At 42.0% G+C, this 24,680-nt stretch overlaps 1 protein-coding gene across 1 annotated transcript in view; it reads left to right on the forward strand.

Annotated features, from left to right (window-relative positions):
* LOC308098625 (serine protease 48-like) overlaps positions 1 to 16,773 on the forward strand; it is a gene marked incomplete at its 3' end in the record, with an annotated part of 86,619 nt that extends 69,846 nt beyond the window's left edge. The window contains exons 3-5 of the mRNA XM_080447034.1: positions 9,901 to 9,990; positions 16,050 to 16,209; positions 16,758 to 16,773. Of these exons, the coding sequence (XP_080303160.1) occupies positions 9,901 to 9,990; positions 16,050 to 16,209; positions 16,758 to 16,773 (266 nt within the window). The remainder of the gene's footprint in view (positions 1 to 9,900; positions 9,991 to 16,049; positions 16,210 to 16,757) is intronic.
* Between the last annotated feature and the right edge of the window lie 7,907 nt (positions 16,774 to 24,680).

The raw sequence follows: 24,680 nt of genomic DNA on the forward strand, positions 1-24,680 counted from the left end.
TGAAGTCAGATCAGGCTTCCGTGTCCAACAGGTAAAGTGGCATATGCAGTAAAAGAAGATTAAATATCAGCAGAATGTTCCTGACCTGAATGGATTGCTAGTCAATAAAGTCGATCTGGGACTGCTGGCACTGCTATTTCATTCTGATATCACTATGAGGTCAAATGTGCCACTTATTATGTAACAGTGAATTAAAGATAAGTTGGACCCGAAACAAAGGGTGGGTGTAATTTTGTTTTGGAATTAGTCGATTCGATCGCATCACGTCCGGAGGTATAATGATGCCCTCAATACAGGCTAATAATATTATTTTATATGTTTGAAAACATTATTCCAGTGGTCCATGGGGATGTACATGAACTCTACCTATGATACCACATGGCAGTTGTGTTGCTGTTGTAGCAAAATGTACATCTTAATTACAATAAAATCAACGAGCGTGAGCACAAGATGTGAAGAGACATTAATTTAACATGCATCCCTATATAGAGATCTATCTATCTATTTATTTATTGATGCTGCTGAAAGTGGATATGTATTACAATGAAATCAACGAGGGTGAGCAAAATATGTGAAGAGACATTAATTTAATACGGATCCCTATATAGAGATCTATCTATCTATTTATTTATTGATGCTGCTGAAAGTGGATATGGTTTGTGATATGAAATTACACAGTAAGTATTGTACAGTTTACGGGAGCGTACTTAAGTTCCCTCAGCATTATGTTCCCTCAGCCCTATATCTTCCCTATAAGCCTTATGTTCCCCCATTCCAAATTAGACCCTATGTTCCCTCAACTCCATGTTCACTCAGCCTTATATTCCCTCAGCCCTATGTTCCCTCAGCCCTATGTTCCCTCAGATTAGTAAAATGGGGTAAAGCTTTTGCTCCTGTTTGTTCATTAATAACAGTAACATAACTAACAAAGTGATGGACATTTTCAACATGGGCCAAACGGCCAATGAAGAACTGTTTAAATCCACACGTACAGTATTTGTCAAAAGGAGAGTGGCAATAGACATGGCATGTCACAAAAGGGTAATTATTTGATATCTCAAAAATGTATGGACAGGTTTATACATAAAGGTGCTCTAAGTTATATTTTTTTGCTAAAGATTTTTGTTAAAGCTCTATTTTCTGACAGTAATCATTGCTATGGTGTTAGTTCAATAACAGTAACAGTAACATTTTCTGACAGTAATCATTGCTATGGTGTTAGTTCAGTAACAGGGGTCTCCCCATCTCTCCAGCTCTTTAATAAACAGAAAATACATTTCCAGCTGGGTCACCAATTTCATCCTACCAGGAGAGAGAACCCATTTATCAGCTTCAATTGTATAGTGTTCCGATTTGTTTTCTGCTCAATGTTTATCCTGTACGTATCCTATATGACTTCTGTTTGTTTTGAGTTCTCTGATTGGATGACATTGGTATCTCGACATGAAAATTAATTTCTGTTTACTAACAAGCTGGAGAGTTACTGAACAAACACTCTATACCAATGATAACTATCCAAATACAGTGCCCGAGTTAACACTTATTTTAACAAAACATATCACCACTTTGTAGAAAAGTTTGCCAGGCTTAGGAAGAACTAATTCAATTGTTGTCACAAAAAAAGCTGAATAACTTCCAAACAAATTCACACAACTCCACAGAACATTGACAGAGAAACGTCATGGGACAGGAAATAACGGATCAACTTTCCACTCTGATTTACCAAAAGGGGGCATCAAAGTGGTTGTGTATAGTCACTTAACACCACACAACTTTGACACAAGGAATGTCATGGGGCCAGAGGAGAACTGACTAATATCCACCCAAATTCACCAAAACGGGACATGGTCTATCATAACAAGTTGCATAATGTGAAAATAAATGAGTATAACACGAGACAACTGTAAATGTTTGACATGGGCAAGGAAGAACATAATAAATGTTCTCACTGATTGGTCTTAAAGGGGGTGTGGCCTATCACAATAATTTACGAGATTTAAGATTTTAGATCAGATTAATATAACATCTATCATAACACCACAATAATGTTGTGAAAGTTTTGCCATGGGGTAATGGACAACTGAATAAACTGTTCATGACAATTTTTACTTGCTTAGGCGCCACGCTACGGTCAGCTGAGCAACGTTATAGCCTCTTTATTGCCTGAACAGGTCAGCTGAGAAACGTTATAAATATAAAGGATACAGCATTGTATATCCCTCAGCTCAAAGCCTGTATCAACAGAATAATGTCATAGACAAGGGGATGTGCCGTGGTGATGATTATTTTCTGTTCTAAATGATAGAATTTAGCTTTAGAGTATTGCTTATTGGAATGGCAGGCTCCGTCACAGACTCGCAGAGTCAGACCTTCTGGTAATTAATCTCCGGCTGTGATGTGTTTTGGTGTATTCATGGACTCGTCTCTTTGGAATACCAAAACGCTCGCCCCAAAACACAGTCACCCCGGGGCAAATCCTGCAGTATTCACCTGTTATTCCTAAACTTAACCTCAGTAAAAAAAAATCACGATTTTTCAAAAATAGCAGATGAGTGCCGCGCTATGAGCTTGTATATCTGCTATTTTTTAATTGCCAAAGAAATCTAAAGTGACACAGATGCGTTCCAGGTCTTAATGGGTTAAGGCCGCCCCTGCATGCTGTGCATTACTGCAGTCCCGAGTTTCTGGAAGGTAGCATACCGAATTCCTGTTCCAGTTAATTTCCCCCCTTCAGTACCTACAGTATACAGTAGGGCTGAGGGAACATACAGTAGGGCTGAGGGAACATTGGGCTGAAGGAACATTGGGCTGAGGGAACATAGGGCCTAATTTGGATGAAAAACAATTTGGGGATTGAGGGAACTTAGGGCTGAGGGAACAAGCATGACCCCGTATAGTTAACATCACTGGTTGTTTTCCCTATTCAAGGGCTTTTTGGAAGAAATGAATCAAACTGGTAGTTACAGCTGACACTCTTTGAACAAGCCTCATTCACCCTCTGTACTTTAATGCAAAGTCCAGCAACAGGAAATAATAATAGATATCTAAGATTGCATGAAATGAAGTTAGAAGCAACTCTCTCTGGGATCATGGTAAAGTGCTTTAAATATAAAGTATAAAAAAATGTCTTATAAAATGTAATTTCGTGTGTTAATACAAAGTTAATACAATATAACGTATTGAGGTGGATGTATTTTGTCTCCCTGCTCTTCTATTGAAACATTTAGATTGTGTCAAAGGTCATGTCTCACCTAGACACAGGATCTGACATGAATTTTGACCTGATGGTCAAGCAAGCAGGCAGGCTCTCTCGGCTCAATGGTAGAAAGTTCAGCACTTGCGCAGGAAACCGGGTTCAAATCCTGGGTAGAAGATGAAAGTTACAGAAAGTGCAGCTTTAACTCAGATACAGATTCCATCAGACCATCACTACAAACTGAAGATGGGCAATGTTGATAATTGGAAAAACTAAAATCAAAACAATGCTACAATATTGTATTGTGCTGCTATAGGATCCTGATGAGAGTGCGCAAATACAGCACATCACACCCATCCTCCTCTCACTGCACTGGCTCCCCAACTCCTCCGGGACAGAATACAAGATCTCCCTGTTAACCCATTAATGCATCCATGGTAATGCTCCCTCCTACCTTAAGGAACTCCTCAAACTACTAACCCCCCCCCCCTCCCCCATTACTAATCTCTGTACCAAGGGCGACCGGGCCTTCTGCTCGGCCGCTCCTCCACTCTGGAGTCAACACTAACTGTAGAGCGCCGCAATTTGTTGATGCTTTTAAAAGAAAACTAAAGACCTGCCCTTTTAATGAAGTGTTTCTTTTTTTTTCCACATTAGTTTTTCTCATAGACTTTCTGCCCACACGGGATTTTAATGTGTTTAAATCTTTTTTAGTGTTGTGACGTGTTATGCAAATATTTTACCCTGATTGTAGTACTATTATTACATCAATAATAATAAACCTCAAAATGTCCCTGTATTGTAAAATGTCCACGAGTCGAGAATGCATGGTAATGCGCTTCCATGATAATTTGGTGCAGGCTGGCAAAGAACCCAATTTAAAAGGTTGTTTCAACCCGTCAATACATTCTTCCGTTGGAACTACAGACATCTGACACTTCTAAAAAAAAATGATACAGTGTTCGTAATACAGGTAAGAATTTGACCATTTCACCGGTTGTCGCCTCAGCCAGATCTTAACCATACCATACGGAGTATGGTATGGTTACAGAGTCCCGGAGACGGGGCTAGTTAAATATTGAGTACATGGCTCTTCACCTGCTGTTTGACAGTCCCACAATCAAATACACTGAATAAAAGAAATAATTAGTTTCAACACGTGGTCCACCTTAAAAAAAAACTTACAGTATGTACTTTGATTTAATTGTATTTATAATTATATGTTGAAAACTTTTTTTCTAATTTAGAGAGCTTACCTGTCTAAGAGGTGTGGTGTAGAAGAAACGAGTCTAGACTGCAAACTTCACTCCTCCAGTGTCAACATGCACTGACAAGTGATTCCTGTCATCAAGAGGAAAGTGTCAATAATTAACCTGCTGTAATTAATGACTCTGGATAAAAGTCCACGGGACATGGTTTTACAGCTTGACACCAAAGGGACCTTCTTACAACAGCAGCTCTGACCTACACCTGGTGTGCATCAGGTCCCAGGTTTGATTCCCGGCCCCGGCAATGTGTCGGAAGTGTCTCTGAGCAAGACAGTTAACCCCTAATTGGTACCTGAGCGGTGTAATAGCACTGCTTCTACACATATTCATGAACACAGCTCCACTTTATAAATAATATTTTTCAATTCATATTCTTTAGTGTCGATTCACAATCTCCCTTTTTCTATAAGCACCAGGATACATATTCACAATGATTTATATTTCCTGAACTGGTGTTAATGTGCTATTTTTGGCCTTATTTGTGACTCTTTTATAATTGCATCTTCTTTACACACAGTAAAAATCCTCAGAGTTATTTGTGTCCATTTGTAACTCCAAGAGTGAACAAAATGTAACAGGTTCATTTGGTTACATTTGTACACTGTATACATGAACACTGAGGATTTTACAGTGTAGTGTAGATTTGATATATTTAAAAAACGCACTTTGACATTAGAACTCTTAATGTTTCGTTCCTTTTTTGAAAATATAGCCAATCGACAAGCTTACAAAGTTTCGCATAGTGATGCGTTGTGAGCTTGTAGATCGTCTGTTTTCGAATAGACAAAGTATAAAATAGGGCTTGTCATGGACATCTATCTGCTGGTACAGGTATCATTATAGTGAGACCGGTGTTGTAATGGACCTCTATCTGCTGGTGTGTGTGACCCAGGCGAACAGCAAGGAAGAGGCAAATTGAAGGTTGAAGCCCACAAGGGCAAGTTCATTAACCACAGGGTTAACGACAAGGGAGAGAAGTATGTTAGTAAGGCGGGAATATGCCGTTTTCAATACACGATAGTGCACTTGGTGATACAAGCACGAAATTTGGCACAGATGTCCTTCATATGACCCTAATTGATAATCAACCTCTGGCCACGCAAAAATCCTAAGATTTCAAGATGGCCACCACCAGTTTTCAAAATGGCTGCAACTGGGCCAATGTTTTGGACTATATCACTTTGCTGGGGCTTATTTTAATATATGAGAATATGTTCTGGAGGTATTTCTACCAAGTACGATAAAAAATAACATTAGGTTCCAATATGGCGGCATGTTTTCCAATATGGCTGCCGATAAATTGCAGAAATGTGCATCTGCTTATGGTTTATCCACATGAGCTTGTAGTACATGTATTTGTATTAATTACCATACACAGAATCCATTTATGGAACATTTGAAAGTGATTTATTAGCTTGGTAAAGCTTAGTGCTTACTTTTTGTTTTGTTATAAGTCATTATAAACACATTCTCATTTACAATGGTGGCTGGGCAAGTGACAGGCCAGTGTAGTAGCAACTGCAACCACAGAGGGGTGTGCAGATAAGTCCAAACTTAAAGCATTTGCAGTGTCCAGAACATGCTTTTTTACATCCACATCGTGTCAGCTTCTGGCATAATTTGGCAAACAGGACTGCACAAGAGTGACTGGCCCCATATATGTCCTGCTTGGAATGCACTTCACTTGCATTCACTTCCTTGAAGGAACTACTTCTATGAAGTTCTATCGTACATGAGTACTATGAACTCCTCAATGACTTGCATATGATTATCATTTATTGCAACAGGTGTTGAACCTAATTTGGAGAAGTTGTCTGCCATGCTGACCTTTTTCCCTTTCCATGGAAGGACGAAACTGTGTGGCATTCCCTGAATGCATGAAAGAAGCAAAGACCTGATGACTTTGATTCAATAGCTGATGCAATTTCATGAACGGGGATCCATCTGAGATCCTTCCCTCCTTCCAAAGGCAATCCACAGCTAATTCAAGCCAAGTCTTTGAACAAGTGAAACTGTTATGTCAACAATGTCAGTATCTGAGGCAGAGCTGCAGAGGATAGCATCTGACACAGGGGTCTTATAGACCCCCTGGTATTGCTGAGGTGGAGCGCCACACTCACCGTACCTACTCATACACTGATCCTGACCGAACCCATGACCATGTGATCCGAAGGTGAAAGCTCTACCGACTGAGCTACCCAGACACAAAGACTTCGAAGTCGAAGAACCTCAGATGGATCCATGGATTCATGAAAATGCATCAGCTATTGGATCAAAGTCATCAGGTCTTTTCTTCTTTCATGCGTTCAGCAGATGCCATACAGTTTTGTCCTTCCACGGAAAGAGAAAAAGGTCAGCACCTGTTTGAGAAAATATCCCTATATATATCTAAGTTTGTGAACATATTGAAAAGTCTGTTGCCCTAGGTCATTAACACATTGGGTGCCAGAGGTTTATTAAAATATTATACGTTGAGTGCCTGCATTTCTTCCATCCACTTGCGTTATACGTTTCGTGCTGTAGAAGCCCCGACGCGGAAGTGCATGTAAACAAAGCGTGCGTGCGAGACGGCGGAGGGTCCCGACTAACGCCTGGAACAATAATATTTCTAACGCGATCCTCCATTGCAGAGTGATCGCCGATCGAAAACGGCTTGTTTCCACCACGTTAAAAAGAAATGGAGATATTAAGCTTTTAGTCAAGGAGATAACATTGAAAACGCCGACCGGAAGGATTTTTGACATGGAGCCAGATCCAGCCTCTTCTTCTCAGAAACTCCTAGGGTGATGTCAAAGTTTCGTTTTAGCGCCCCACGTGGCCCACATGTATAAAAATAGAATTGGGTCAAAAACGGTCCGGACCGTTTTCGGCACTTCTCGTTTGGATCCTCAAAAACGGTCCGGACCGTTTTTGGCATTCAATGTGTTAAAAAGCTACCAAATCACTTTAAAATGTGCTATAAATTGATTCTGTGTATGGTAATTAATACAAATACATGTGCTACACGCTCATGTGAATGTACATTTATGCAATTTATCGGCAGCCATATTGGAAAATATGCCGCCATATTGGAACCTAATATATATTTTTTTATCTTTCTTGGTAGAAATACCTTCAGAACATCTTCTTCTTCTTTCGTGTAACGTCAGAGGTCCAACTCGGTATCGTGTAGCCATGCCCGCATCTCTGGTCCTAGGTCGAAGAGGCTGGCTTCCGAGGGTGGTCTATATAAACAGAACATATTCATATTCTCCTATATTAAAATAAGGGGGAAATCAAAGATTTGCAGCCTCAGCAAAGTGATATAGTCCAAAACGTTGGCCCAGTTGCAGCCATTTTGAAAACTGGTGGTGGCCATCTTGAAATCTTAGGATTTTTGAGTGGCCAGAGGTTGATTATCAATTAGGGTCATATGAAGGACATCTGTGCGAAATTTCGCGCTTGTATCACCAAGTGCACTATGGTATCAAATTCCCGCCTTACTATGTTGGCTGACTATACTTTACCATACCTAAGGCTGGTTAAGCTCTGGCACCGAGTGTTATGCAGGCCAGGCTCTTGCAGAGTGTGGATGTGATTAGAGATGAAGGGCAGGTGAGGAGATTGGAGACGAGAAGCAGGTGTGCTGAGATGTGGAGCCCGCTTGGGGCGCTGATGAGTGCAGAGAGCCCACAGGACATAGATGTGGTGGCAAAGTCGGGCGAGACGTAACAGCTGGTACAGGTATGATTATAGTGAGACCAGTGATGTAATGGTACATGTCTCTCTCTCTCTCTCTCTCTCTCTCTCTCTCCTCTCTCTCTCTCTCTCTCTCATATTTGTGAGTGTGTGTGTGTGTGTGCGTGTGCGTGCGTGTGTATGTGCAGTGGTTGGAGAGGTTTTCTCTCTGCACTTCCATTGAGACATTTCATTCTAAACATTATTCAGTATATGTGTTTACCTTGCTTACTGTTAGTCGCTCTGGATAAAGAGTGTCTGCTAAATGCCTAAATTGTGACAATACCTTATTTTCTGATGTATGTTGATGTATGTTTTGTATTTAGTTGTCAGTTTATTTTATAAATAATAGATTTTCCAGTAGCACAAAATTGTTGTGCAACAACTTGGCAATACTCAATCTTCATACGGTGGCAGACAACCATTTAATTTTGAGTTAGTGTTATGGTCATCCAAATGCTGTTTAGAGGAGGACAGATTTAGGTAGGACAGCGTCCCGCCTCCACCTGACAGAGACGACACACACAGTTGGGACAGGTGACATCATGGAGTCAAGACTGCCTGTTTGTGTTATAGTGATTTTAGCTTCAGTGGTTGGTGGTAAGTGTAACAATATTCCAAATGCTATTCTTAACATGTTAACATTCTCTTTAAGAATATAATTAAAGGGATACTTCACTTTCGGGCCGGGGAAACATTTAAAAAAAATATTAAAAATAAATGAAAAAAGTAATGGAAAATTCATGGCCCCCTCACGCATTAGAGTGTCCTACTAATGCGTGAGGGGGCCATGAATTTTCCATTACTTTTTTCATTTATTTTTAATATTTTTTTTAAATGTTTCCCCGGCCCTAAAGTGAAGTATCCCTTTAAGTTAAAATGATAATAAAGTAACAAATAAACAAATAACAGCTAAACAACCAGGGAAATCTTAGGTTTGAACGGAACAGTTTATGTGTGTATTTATCCATTGATAAAGCTATTGATAGTAGAATGAGACAAATATGAACCCATTGATCTACGTGAATCATATAAACATTGGAATATTAATTTGGACTTCCAGCTATATCTGATGATCTGTGTTAGTGATGACATAAGTGTCACACAATGGATGAGTGGAAAACCTATTTTTAATGTGTTTCTGTCACCTGCATGAGGTTGATAAAACACATGCCAGTCTTATTTTGTGCATGCAGATCATGTTAGTGAGTGTCTTTGTTAGTATCAACTTTCAGGAGAGGTTTCTGTGTCACCATACTATGAATTATTTAAACTTCTCAGGTGTTAAAGCACAGTTGGATGGTGAGTTAATTCATTCATTTATCATTAATTTGCCCTTTGTTAAAAAGGGCCAGCTTTGAATGCATGGACTGGTCTGTCTTTCATAATGAGGACAATAATGGGATTGTTAATGTGGCTGACCATGACACTGATTATGTAATGATTACCTCATTACAGAGATTTCAAACAACTAGCCCTGGGTCACTAAGGAGAAAATGATTGCTATTAAAGATAAGTTGGTAGCTTTCACTAGTAGAGACAAGAGGGTGATCAAAAATGCATAGAAGGAACTTAAGCAATAAGGGAAGGAAAGAGGAACTACAAAGAGAATGTTTAGGGAAGGTTTTAAAGTTGGTGCTATACAGTATGATCCTGCAGGAAGGCACTTTCACTTTGATGAGGCTATTATAACCAATGACTTGCCTGATTTCAAACCAGAGACCTTTCAGCAGAGCATGAGCCAGTCCACTCCACCCTCTGTGACCTCCCAGACCACGAGCCAGCCCATTCCAAGCTCTCTTTTGGAAGGTAGGCCTATTCGTTGCCCTCCTGAAATCTTTACAGTTGATGAGGTCATACCCAGCTAAGATGGCTTACCATGAATATAAGGATCCTAACCAACTTACTATTCATGTATTTGTACGAGGGGAACCGCCTCAACCAAAAAAACAAGATGGGGGGCTTGCAACTCCCTTTAAAATGCTCCAATTTACTCATAGCACAGCAGCCATATACAAACTTTCGACCTTGCTGTCTTTTCAAGTAACTTGAAAACCATCTTGTTTTTCATGATTCTGTTTTTTAGAGTTTGGCTCAGCACCAAGAAACAGAGGATGTGCGTTATTTTTTCTTTGAATGTTTGAACCACCTCAACCAGCCATTCCTTTTAACTTTCTCAGTGCCAAGAGTTTTTTCATAAAGTACTCCCCCAGTGCCAGCAATTTGCGTTTTTTTTAGTTTTTTAATTTTGTAATTTTTCATTGAAATAAATTATCTGATTGGGTGTTTAAACCCATAATACAGTTCTACCAGTAGAGAGCAACAAATCGACACATTGACCTCGCTGGCTCACTCGCCCCCTCCCAAACAGGCTCACGTCACATCCGGTCATAACCGGATGTTGACATTTTTGACAATCGTTGATCGGGCTAAATTACGATGCGATACACGACTACGATGACTGATCGTCACCCAGACCAAAGAGAGTAGACGTGGACCTCTCCGTTTGTTTTTTTATACCGTGTGAAAAACCGTGACTTTCCCTATTCTGGCCGAAAATGACTGCGGGAAAAAAATGAGAACCGGAAACGGAATCTGCGTCATGAAACCGGAACCCAATGAGTCTGAAGGAGTCAGGAAGCGAAAGTGATCATGAAAAATAAACAGAATAGCGCGACCACAGTCAAAAGTAAAAACTCAGGATTTCTCGTGCTGGCACGGAGGGTACTCGGGAAAAACTCGGGATATCTCGGGGCGTGACACTGAGAGAGTTAATAAGGTCTCTTTTATGTCTTTTATCAAGGTAGCCTATTGTTGCAAGTGTTATTGTCTCCGCCAGGCCGAAAGGCATGGCGAGAGAGTATGTTTTACCCCCTGTCTGTCCGTCCGTGTGTGTGTGTGTGTGTGTGTCCGTCCGTCCGTCCGTCCGTCCGTCCGTCCGTCCGTCCGTCCGTCCGTCCGTCCGTGTGTCATTCTGTCATTTTGTGTACAGCTAATCTCCGGCACCGTTAGCTTGATCGCAGCCAAACTGTGCACACACACTCCCTGGACGCCAGAGCAGAACCTCTGCCCCACATTTTTCACATAGGCCTGTTATAGCGCCACCAGGAGGCCGCTTTGTGCAAAACATATTTTTTGACAGTACTCCGACAGATTTTGCCCAAAAATCATGCAAACCGGTACACAGTATCTCTATAGTCATTAAACGAAAGAAGTCTTTCAGATTTTTCATATTCCATCTTGATTGGCTAAAAATGGCTTCCAAAGTTTGTAGGAGTGCTCCGTTTTGAACAAAATGCCTCAAATCATGAATACAGCATGCAATTTCCATGACATTTTGCACGCACATTCCCATTAGGCCGAGGAAGAAAGGCCACTTGAAAATGTTCTAATCAGCCTCATGGTGGCGCTAAAACAGGCCCCTTTGTGCTTTTACCTATAACTGCACCGATCTGTGTAAAACTCTGTATGCGCACTCCCTAGAGGTAAAGGAAAAACCTTTGCCCTGCATTTTTCACTTCTGCCTTTTATAGCGCCACCAGGAGGCCGACTTATGTAAAACATATTTCTTTATATTACTCCTTCCGATTTTATCCAAATTTCACGCAAATCGGTACAAATGATCTCTATAGTCATGTGATCAAGCCGGATCTGTTTCATTTGTCATATTCCATCCTGATTGGCTAAGATTCACATCTAAAGTTTGCAGTAGTGGCTTGTTTTGAACAAAATGCCACAAATCATGAACGCAGCGTCCGATTGCGGTCAAACTTTGCACGCACATTCACACTACAGTATGTTGAGGAAAAAATGCTACCCTTTTAACATTGGCCTGTTATAGCGCCACCAGCAGGTCTAATTTAGCAAAACTATTGTTTTGAACAAATCCCTCAAATCATGAATGCAGTGTCCTATTGCCATGCAAGGCCTTAAAAAAATGGCACCCTTTTCACATTAGCCTATTTTAGCTCCACCAGGAGGCCACAATAACCTACTTGACCTGTGCTCCGGGGAGCACTTTTTCTAGTTTTCTATGCTCTTGTCAGTTGGGGTGCAGTGTAATGGAGGACAGGCAGGATCAATAAGTTGATCAGAAAGGCAGGATTTAAATTATTATCTGACCCCCGATTATCTGGGGTCTCTCAGATTATCATTACAGAGCAGATAACTCTTAAAAAGAGTAGCAGCCAGGAGCCTCAGAAGAGGGCTGTGGACAGTGTGGACACCTAGTTGTACCACTAGAAATTCGGTCCACGGCCCGAACACCTACGTCGCACCGCCAATCTGAGCGATATGTGTGAGTCGTAGTGTCGGGGGCTTTGTCAGAGGACTGTGTCCCTTCTGTGCTCATAAAGGGAGATCTCTGTATCTGTCTGTGTCTAAAGATTGCAGGAGAGGCCCGTTCTGAAAAAAATGCCGCAAATCATGAACGTAGCCTCCGATTGTAGTGAAACCTTGCACGCACATTTGCACTACGTTGAGGAACAAATGCCACCCTTTTAACATTGCCCTATTAGCGCCACATGGAGGCCGATTTAATTTTTTTTTAAATAATGTAATTCTCCTAAAAATTTTGTCCAAACATCACGCAAATGGATACACATTATCTCTATAGAGTACAGAAGTCCTGACGTCACATCCCCTGGGTCTAGGGTTGGGACTCGTTAGGATTTTAACGGTTCCGGTTCCGGACCGGTTCCCTCTTAACGATTCCGGTTCCTAACGGTTCCCGTTCCCGGTTCCTACAGTATATATAATATATAAATACATTATATATATATATATATATATATATATATATATATATATATATATATATAATATATAAATACATTATATATATATATATATATATATATATATATATATATATATATATATATATATATATATATATAATATGTCATTCATTATACTTATATTATAATTAAGTGATTCCTTGATCACTATTATTACAACTTGTACAACTATTATTTCAACTTAACCACAACAGCAATATAATTATGTGCATGCAGATATGCATTTAAAGGGTGCACGTTCAACAGTGGAGAATGCATGGGAGTCCTTAACAAATAAACGCTCTCCACCTGTTTAGGAGCAGGTCGCTCACCCCAGACCGTTCGTTGCGATCCGGGGCAACCGTGTTTAGGGGGGAGAAAGTTAGGAGCAGCTCGCTCACCCAGACCGCTCGTTGCGATCCGGGGCGACCGTGTTTAGGGGCGAGTGAAGCGGCGGAGACGGAGAGTTGGCTCGTACAGTTTTTCGGAGACTCGACACGGTACAATGACTAGATAAGATTAACCTTTGTGTCTCTGGTGGAGAGATTTACTTAAAGTCGACGTGCTACCACCTTTGCACGAAAGGATTGCACTGTATTTCATGCACTTTGCATGCTCATTTTCCTCTCGTAAAGTCCAACCACACTTGTGTTGTGAGGATTTTTGTGTGTTCGATATGCTGTTGTCCTGACAATATTCACTCCGTCACACTCAAAGGACACTACTATTCTGATCCTAGATCAGTGGGCTATCCAACCCACTCACACGTGTAGGTGGCGTAACGTCACCACAGTCACCTTGCATGCACACAGCTGAGCCAAATGAAGACAGATGAGAAATTCCAGGAACCGTTTGCGGGAACCGTTAATGCAAATACGATGGAACCGGCTCCGGTTCTTCAATCTCGGAACCGGATCGGAAAAATAACCGGTTCTGAGTCCCAACCCTACCTGGGTCATAAAGTAATTTCGCTATGGAGAATAACATTGGGTCATCTTAGAATCGTCTCATATAAGAATTGTGGTCCAAAAATAAACAAACTGTCTCTGCGATATTGTCAGGGAGGTGGCTCTGTATCGTTTATGATAGTCTGTCACTCATTTGTTACAGTCTGTTTCTGGTGAAAATTGTACTAATTAGGCGGAAGTAACATTAGCGTTTTCTCACCGTCAGTTGATGCTTCATATCCATAAGAGTCAAATCTCCGGGATCATTTATTTATTTTTGGAACATAGTTCTTATTTGACGCAATATTAAAGACGTCTACTGGAATTCAGAATGGGGGTGGGAAACCACAGGTAGGACGCGTAAATTATGTCAGACTTCGATGCTCTATAGTCAAGTGATGAAAGACAGATCCGTCAGATTTTTCATATTCCATCCTGATTGGTGAAGTCTGGCAACATTGCTGGCCCACGCTAACCTACCTGACCTGAAGGAGACCTGTGCTCAGAGGAGCACCTTTTCTAGTTAACTTGTGTTTTTGTTTTGTAATCCACAGTTTGAGATTTGTGATGTGTATTAGCAATTTGTAAAACAGAATTTGTAATTTTACAAATACACAAATACATGTGAATTAGATTTTGCAGTGCACAAAACACGCATGAGTTCTGAAACACGTGTGAATAATACTAAAACAGGCATGAATAATATTGGCACTTGATCATCTCCATATTAGCAGTGCATTTGTTGGCCTCAGTGCAGCGAGCCTTTGCTTTGATCTGAGCAAGGGAGCACAAAAGGGCCGGTCGCAGCGCAGGGCTTCTCCATTTGGAGAAAATCAAACACACAGTTCTACTGCCCCCGGGGCAGGGGTGGGTGGGAGGGTTTGTCTTGACGTATTAGTCGCTGTTTTTTGTCTCTCTTATGTTATGTTTTCTTTCTCTGTTTTGTTTTGTGTCTTCTGTTCTGTTTGTGGTCATGTACGTCTTGTATTTTAAAATAAAAAAATCCGCCTCTCAGAGTGTGTTTCCAAACGAACCATTGAACGTGCATTGTAAATACGTATGTTTTAATGGTCTGTGACTGTCATACACGAAGAAACCCAGACATTTGAAGGAATTTATAAAAGACAGGCCGGGTAAAAGAGGACATAATTATGGTCACCCTAGCAAAGTGTGGTCTGCAGGCCAGGGTTTGACTGAGCACAGCCACGAGAGCAGGGTGTACACAGAAAGACAGGTGCAAAATGGTGCACAAAAAATGAGAAATGAGTGAATAGATGAAAGTCACAAGAACTGCAACAGAAGTGATCAAAAATTAAATAACTAGAAAAAGTGCTCCTCGGAGCACAGGTCTCCGCCAGGTCAGGCACGTTATTGTGGCCTCCTGGTGGCGCTATAATAGGTCAATGTGAAAAGGGTGCCATTTATTCTTAGGTCGTTCACGGCAATCGGACACTGCATTCATGATTTGAGGCATTTTGTTCCAAAAATGTGTTTTGCTAAATTAGACCTGCTGGTGGCGCTATAACAGGCCAATGTGAAAAGGGTGGCATTTCTTCCTTGGCCTAGTGGGAATGTGCTTGTGAAATTTCACGGAAATCGTAAGCTGCGTTCATGATTTGAGGCATTTTGTTCAAAACGGACCAATCCTGCAAATTTTGGAAGCGAACCTTAGCCAATGAGGATGGAATATGGGAAATCGGACAGATCCATGTTGATCACATGACTATAGAGATACTGTGTACCGATTTGCATGACGTTTGGATAAAATCTGTAGGAGTAATGTAAACAAAATGGGTTTTGCACAAATCGGCCTCCAGGTGGCGCTATAACAGGCCCATGTGAAAAAAAATAGGCAGAGATTCTGAATTGGCATCCAGGGAGTGTGTGTGCACAGTTTCGCAGCGAACGGGCCAACGGTGCCAGAGATTAGCTGGTAACACACGGACAGGACGGACGGACACACACACGGACGGACGGAGGGTAAAACATACTCTCTCGCCATGCCTTTCGGCCTGGCGGAGACAATAATAATAATAATACTAAAAAACACTTTTCACAACATGAGTTACAAAGTGCTGAACAGCAGTTGGAGCCTTGCATGATTTGACATGTTTTACACAATCTGTTTTCTCGTTACATTTAGTGTGCGGCAAGGCTCCACGCAACTGGAGGATCGTAGGAGGTTCTGATGCAGCCGCAGGATCATGGCCCTGGATGGTCAGTCTGCACTTTGGAGGGTTTCATCGCTGTGGAGGAACCCTCATTAATAACGAGTGGATCCTGTGCGCTGCTCATTGCTGGAGGTGCACTGCTCATTACTTCTTTACTCTTACGCTCATTTCCACCTGACAATATTAAAGCCATTTTAAGAAAACGCAAAAAAAGCAGTTTTTGCTCCGCCTCCTACCAATTTTTGTAATACCGCTGACTCTCTCTCTCTCTCTCTCTCTCTCTCTCTCTCTCTCTCTCTCTCTCTCTCTCTCTCTCTCTCTCTCTCTCTCTCTCATACAGTAGTACCAGCCCCAGTGATGTCACAGTGTACTCCATCGTGTACCTTGGACGACAGAATCAGCAGGGTTCCAATCCCAATGAGGTGTCCAGAAGTGTGTCCCAGATCATCATACACCCTAACTATAGCAATGTTACTCTTGACAACGACATTGCTTTGTTAAAACTTTCCTCCTCTGTTCGATTTACTGATTACATTCGACCTGTCTGTCTGGCGGCAAAGAGAAGTGCCCTTAGTGCTGGCAGCACCACCTGGGTTACCGGCTGGGGATATATCAACACTGATGGTGAGACATCTTCAGCATGTTCAGTGATTGTGATATGTGTTGTATTTTTCATAAAGAATAAAGCACACGTAGACAAGGCAGCTTCATACCATGTGTTCACAACTTGACTCCCTCTTTCTTACACCAATACAATACAATACTGTCACGGTCCGCTCCTCGGGCCGTGGACTTTGACTGTATTTCTCAGTCCTTGGACCTTTGCTGCCCTTATAAGGTCGTAGACTTATTAGGACTGTTATGTGGTGTCGTTCCATTTGTATGTTCTGTTATTCTGAAGTAATGTTGCAGTCCTTGTTTCCGTGTTTGGTTTTGCTTTACAATCTTGTACCTTATTTTGTAGTCTTGTTTCCTGTTGTGCTTAGTCACTGTTACCTGTCTTGTCTCACCTCCCTGTAATTATTGTAACCCTAGTCACCTGTGTTGTGTTTGCCTGTTAGCCTATCCCAGTGTTGATTGTCCAGTTGTGTTCACCTGTGTCTAGTCAGCGGCTTCGAATGCTATCAATGCATTGAATGGGAGATTATCACGTTTTATCAGACCTTTGAATGGGCGAGTAGGCGACGGAGTAGGCGCGATTTAGACCTACCCGCGATTTGTCAGACCATTCATGGGGCGTAATCAGGAGCTACTGACCTACTTGGAGGCGGAGCAGTCCCCACAACAATATTTACGATTCTGTGCCTATCGGTACATAACTCGAACGGCGCTGAGTAGGCACAGGCGAACGTCACACCGTTCAGGACGGCAACTCGGTCGCCTTAGCTCCCTCGGTGGTCCTTCACGGGGTGACAGTTCGCCTGTGACTGTGCGCCTCCGTCATGGTCCGAAACCAAAACCAAAACCGAAACTGAACTATTTAAGTCATCTCCGTTGGTAGGTCAGTATGTCTTGATAACACCCAATGAATGCTCTGATAAATCGCGGGTAGGTCAGTATGTCGCCTATTTCGCCCATTCAAAGGTCTAATAAGAGGTGATAATGTCCCATTCAATGCATTGATAGCATCCGAATCGGGTGGTCTAGTTAGTCCTTGTGTATTTATACCTCCCTGTTCCCAGTGTTTGGTTGCTAGTTCATTGTTGAACTGTTATGTGTCATCCTGTCTTGAGTTCAGCACTTACTTTGTATCCCTGTCTTTTGAGTTATTAAACCCTTTAATCTAATCTATTCTGCCTCCGTCTCTCCTGCACTTGGGTCCTACATTCCGTCCTGACTCAAACCGTGACAGAATGAATCAACCAAATGGACCCAGCGGACAGCCAGCAGATGGCTTTGGTGAAGTACTCTTCTTGCCTGCTAGCCATTGCCTGTTCACCAACCTACTCTCCAGCCTGTCGATGGCCAGCCTACTCATTCAGCCTGCACCCCTTGGGTTTGTAGGCCTCCAGCCTCTCTGCTCCGAGCCTGCCTCTGTTGACCCCGTGTTCCCTGAGCCAGCCTTTGCCGAGACAGCTGTTTCCATATGCTGGGTCTCGCTTAGCTTTCGTCAGGGGGAACCGGGCGAGGGGGCATCATCGTCCTGGCCTTCGACACCGCCAACGCTCCCAGCTGCCCAGCATCCAGGAGCCTACTCTGCCCAGCGTCCGAGAGCCTCCACTGCCCAGCCTCCGGGAGCCTCCTGCTTCGCCCCGGGTCAGCGGCGACGAACGGCGGGCGGCCTGCCGAGACGTCCGAACCTGGACGGGCTCCGCCAGTATCCAGGTGCGGCGTCCGGTCCTTCTGTGCTGGTTCGCGGTCTCGGCAGGGCCTCTCGTGACCCGTTTTCCGGTCGCTGCTGTCCGGGGCCTCTTCTCTTCCGCCTTGGTTCCCTGCCCCCCCCCCCCGGCTCTTCGCCTGCCGTCCGTGCCTCTCCGGCCGCCTTCCGGCTGGTTCCCGGCGGCCGTCCTGCCTCGAGCTCCTCTTCTCTGCCCCGGTTCCTCGCCTGCCATTCCGGACTTCCCCTGCCGCTGTCCGGCCGGACCCGGGTGGCCTTCCCGGCCTCGACCCGCGCCTCTTCTTCCTGCCCTGCCTGCGCCCTCTGCGCCGATGCCCTCTGCGCAGAGCCCTGGCAGCGTTCGACCCCCCCCCCGGTCCTGTCTCTGTCCTCTGCCGCTTGCGCCCTCTGCGCCGGTGTGCGCCAGAGCCCTGGCGGCGGTCCCTCCCCCCCCCCCCCCGGAGGTTCTGGCCCGTTTCTCTGCCCCCCCCCCCCCCCCGTTCCTGTTCTGGGACGCCTGGAAGTCGTCCCGTGGAGGGGAGGTACTGTCACGGTCCGCTCCTCGGGCCGTGGACTTTGACTGTATTTCTCAGTCCTTGGACATTTGCTGCCCTTATAAGGTCGTAGACGCTTAGTCACTGTTACCTGTCTTGTCTCACCTCCCTGTAATTATTGTAACCCTAGTCACCTGTGTTGTGTTTGCCTGTTAGCATATCCCAGTGTTGATTGTCCAGTTGTGTTCACCTGTGTCTAGTTAGTCCTTGTGTATTTATACCTCCCTGTTCCCAGTGTTTGGTTGCTAGTTCATTGTTGAACTGTTATGTGTCATCCTGTCTTGAGTTCAGCACTTACTTTGTATCCCTGTCTTTTGAGTTATTAAACCCTTTAATCTAATCTATTCTGCCTCCGTCTCTCCTGCACTTGGGTCCTACATTCCGTCCTGACTCAAACCGTGACAAATACACCTTTACTAATGGAGCCCCCGAGTCTAAATCCCTGCAGTGCTTCTTATTGTTCTCCAGACTACACACATACTGCAGTGTATCTCATCTTCCCCCTTTTAAAGAGTAGAACATCACTACATTCAAAATAGCTTCAGAACCAAAACATCTGTAGGCCTACATAATGACAATGTAACAGCATGGCATATTAAGAAATATGCAACATGTCTAGCTGAAACTAGCAACATATGACATTCAAACCAAATAGGAAGTGAGCAAATTAAATTCTTCACTGGTTCACATATTATATAATATACATATATATTTTTCAGAACATCAAGCAATGACTTTGCTCAGTATTAAATCACATAGCATGCAATCAAAGTGTTATAGAGAACTTTAAATTACAGAAATCGCTTGTGTTCTGGATAAATTAAATTGAATGGTCTATCTGTGTACTTATAGCAAACTCAGATCATCAAACCCCATTTTATTTGTCTTTGATAAGCTTAACTGGCAACTGCTGGTAAAAACACAATGTATTGGCAAAATGAATTAATTGTCACACTTGTGTGGATTTCAGTAACATTTTAATGACAATCACAATCACATTAACAATCACTTAATTCAGCTGCAATGTTCAATAACTCTGTCTTATGTAATGTCGGACACTACCCGACATCTGCATCATAAGCTCTAGCCTTTAATTGCCTTTGATTAAAACCATATTTCATACACATAAGTATCACCCACATGTTACTGAGAATGTTATATCATTGTAATCTGTTCTTTATTTGCTGCGCAATGGATTAATCAAACTTGTGTGGTTTGGATTGAATGGCATTGCACTGCACACAGCACAAATTTGTCAATTGTCTTTGAATAGACTAACATCTTATATAAACACAATTTACCCCAAGGAATTGACACTCTCACTTCTGTTGATTATAGGAAAATTAGCATCACAGAGATTCGTTGAGAATTAGGAGGGAGACTTCTAAATGTTGTGCGCCTGGCCCGACTCCCGAGATTTCCATTGCAGGGCGTGCTCTACCTAACGGATTTGTCATATCGGGTGCACGGTGTGAAAATCCACTATGCGCTTTCCCCCCCGTTGGGGGACAGCGCCAGCTGCCTTGTGCGTAATTGACGGGTAGAGGGCAGTGCCAAGGGATAGTGCAGGGCGGAAGATGGGGCCCTAACTCTTGGGCACGATGCTTTCTCACAAAATCACACGTTGCAAGTAATTCCCGTAGTGCAGACACATAATCTGTAATCGACTCTTGTGGCAGCTGCGACCTACAGCAGAACTTGTGACACTCAACCACAACTTTTACTGTAGGCGTAATTATATATATTTTTAGCACAGCTACAGCCGTAGCACCTGTATCAGGTATACTGTAGACAATCCTTTGGCCCTCTGTACCTAGGCAATGGAGTAGAGTAGCACGCTTACGTTTGTCCGGCTAGTCGTCCCCTTTCGCATTAATGACAAGCGTTTAATCGTAAATCTTCATCCAAGTATCGAATGGAATTGAAGCCTGGGCAAGGCAGGAACAGTGCAGATAGATGTACAGCAGTACAGCCATCCTCGTCGCCATATATGTTGTATTTTTCATAAAGAATAAAGCACATGTAGACAAGGCAGCTTCATGTGTACACAACTTTACTTCCTCTTTCTTACTCTTCACCACTACAATACACCTTAACTCATTAGAGACCCTAGTCTAAATCACTGCGGTGCATCTTATTGTTCTCCAGACCACACACATAGTATACCATTATGAAACATATTCGTATTTTGTACCTGGGGAACATGGGAATGACCCTTTCTGTGATTTCCTTCTCTCAACCAGTGGCGTAACGGAGGGGCAGCAAGTGCTGCGGTGCGGGGGGGCCACCAGCAGGCGGGGCCCCGCCTGCGCTGATACAAATATTTTTACAGCAAAAAAAAAGAAAAAAGTTTATTTATATTGGTCAAATAGGCCGTGCACATGCACGCGCGCGCATGCGTGGGCCTCACGTGAAACTCCCGCGGGGAGGCCCTGCGATTCTGCGTTACGCCACTGCTCTTAACGTCAGTGAATTCACCATTAACCCATTAACTATTCACCCAAACAATTTATGACCATCAAAACATAGGGATAAACATATCTATTCTGTATTATCATGTTTGGTTCAGGAGATATAATGCAAAATACATAATTTGGTAATGGCGGAAAGTAAAATGGCCACCATATGGGCACCATGAGGCATTGTTGTAATGGCTCCATATGTGAAAATGTTCAGGACACCAAACTTAACACGTGTACAGAAAGTGTAAGAAGTTTCATGCTTTTGTGAAAAAGTGAATGATTCACCAAACATGTGGGACATTATCTACTGGACTTCCAGTATAAGTTATGCAGATGGTGAATGTCCCCAGACTAAACTAAACTTTCAGAAGTGCTGGTCTCCGACCAGTTTAATCTCCACTGAGAACCCTAAGTGGAATTGTTGGTCAACCTTTCACTTTATACAGTAAAAAAATCTCTTCTCTTCCAGCTGATCTACCCTCTCCAGGGAGACTGCAGGAGGTGGAGGTGCGCATTGTGTCTGATACAAACTGTAAATCCTACAATAAGGGCTTCACTAACAACATGATATGTGCTGGTCGAGAAGGAAATCTGTTTGGCATCTTTGGCAAATCTGGCATCTGTTTTGTGAGTCATCTAAATCCAGTGTCTTTCATTCACACTTTAGAAACAGTAGATTTTCATGCATTGATCGATCCAGTAAACAATTATGTAGAGTTAACCAGTTAATCTGAGTTATTTGTTCAGTCAGTAGTGTTCATATTGTGTTTATTGAGTTTTTTGGGATCCCCCTTAGGTGATGCATAACATCTGCTATACTCTTCCTGGGTTCCATAACATATAAACATGACAACATATAAGACACTTACAGAAAAACAAACAATAAGAAAGTGACAATATACTTTCTCTCAAACATACTATACATAGTATACCATATTTTTAATCATATGGAATCATTAACTGTGGGTGCGTTTTTGTTTTTGTCGCATTCCTAAGCCAATAATTTGATGACCAGAGGACCGGTAGGCAGTGGTTCCGGTAGAAAACACAAAGGAGACTCTTTGTGTCTCCTACCGGAACCGCTGCCGGTCATCAAATAATTGGCTAAAAAACTAAAAAATATTCATGAATTCAAGTCTCCATGGGGTGACTAATCGATAGAAAGAAAGTCATTTAGGGGGTGAACTGTCCCTTTAAGGGTAACCCGTTCGAGTGGCAAATTAAATGTTGTGCAATTTGGTATACTTACACAATTTGTTTAAGATACACCTCTGCCTACTCCCTTTTGCATTGCAAATCCGGCAAGTTACTGACTAATCTTTGACCAAGCTGATAAAGTTTCAATTGAAGCATATTTGAATATTTAATGATATAGCAAAGATCCATTTTGTCTTTTGCACAGGGAGATTCAGGAGGCCCAATGGTGGTTAAACGGGGAGAACGCTGGATTCAGGTCGGAGTTACTAGCTTCACATGGATAGGAGGTTGTGGCGTACTTCCTGAAGGTTATACCTTTGTGTCCCCGTACCAGACGTGGATCGAAAAACACATCACCAGCAACCAACCAGGATTTGTTTACAACTCCAGCAACGTGATCAGTGGAAGATATCTATTTTCCCTGCTCCTTCTATCCATTTTACACCTTGTATTTTATATGTATATGTTCTCATAAGAATCAGACAACATAAGAGATTGTTGTGATTGATTGGATGATCTTGAGTTGTGGAAATCTCTTTAAAAGTCTCTTTAAAAATGTAATATATGACACAGTAGTAGGAACCCTTCCACTTGGACGGAGGGGAAAGGAAGTTTAAGATTGTGATCTATGGAAAAATAGTAATACCTGACATATATTGACATGAGAACAAAAATAACCAGATTCTTGATATTTACATTTTATTATTGATTTATTGAGATTAAAAAACTAATCCAGGCTAAATGCGTACACATTTGCAAAATTAAGAACATAATTTGTTTAATTTAAATAAGATAAATGTGAAAAACGTGTTTTGTATAATTTGTCCAAAAATCAGAGGTCACTGTGTGTGCAGATAAGTTGTGGCATCCTGCCATCAAAAGAGGAAGATACAGGGCATAGGATGATAGAATATGTGAATATTGTGATTTGAATGAGGTGGAAAATTAAATTCATTTTATTTCATAGTCCTTTGTGTATAATATATCAGAGAAATATTGTTTAAACCCCTGATTAAAATGTAATAGATAGTGAGCTACTTTAATAGATTTTTTTTTATTATTATTTTTTTGCATTTTCAGAATATCTTTCTAAAGCGTGGGATTTCACTTAATTTTTACTTTTTATATTCTATATATCCAGGCTTGTATGAATGTATGTATACTCTGTTGTTTATATCCAGGTTGTATTATGAGTTTCTGGTCGGGTAATATACAGCACACTAGAATGTTTTGTGTTTTGTTTAACTGAGGTACAGTATCTTATAATCCTATGTGGGATGATGGGTCAAGCAATTGTCCTGACACGGAAATAAAATATTCATTCATTCATGCATGTATATGGAATTAGCACTAATTAAACATATTGTAAAATGTCTCATAAATTAAATCTAATGTCATTTAGTTGTATAATTTCAAATAATCAAAGAATAATTATTATCACCGCCACTATTGTCTTTAATGTCCATTCTTGAATACTGTCTTTTTACGACGTGGCAATGTAGAGCCTTAACCTCATAAACCACTGGACCGATCTGGAACAACATTCTTATGCATGTTGTCAGTGCTTGTCCTACCATAACATAAACAAACATGATAACTGGTGTTTTGACTGGTGGAAAGGGAAACTGGCACTGATACATATTAAAGTCATAATGTGTTCTTACTTCTTTGAGAGGAACGATTAGTGAAGGCATGAGGAAGAAAACAGAAACATAATAGAACACTGGTGGAGGTTGGATGCTAAGAAAAACATACATTTGCCAAAGAAATGTCTTCATCCATCGCTGAACACGTTAGACTCAGACCTGGTGTAACTGCCTAAATCAGGCATCACAAGGTCTCCATTCACACACAGACAGGCAGATAGCGAGAGTAATGCATCATTTGTGACCGAATACAGCGCTTAGTGCCACATGCAGGGTCTGGTACTGGGTTTGGTGATGCTCCATATTGTCTGAATCAGCTTTGTTTGCGTTCGTTTATGTGCTAAAAGAGTGACTTTGAGAGCTGTTTCAGCGTACAATGTAAGTCAATGAGGAGCATATTTTGAATTATCAATTTCTAATCACTGGA

Source organism: Gymnoscopelus braueri (assembly GCF_963280865.1).
Source record: "Gymnoscopelus braueri genome assembly, chromosome: 13".
Taxonomy (NCBI): Eukaryota; Metazoa; Chordata; class Actinopteri; order Myctophiformes; family Myctophidae; genus Gymnoscopelus; species Gymnoscopelus braueri.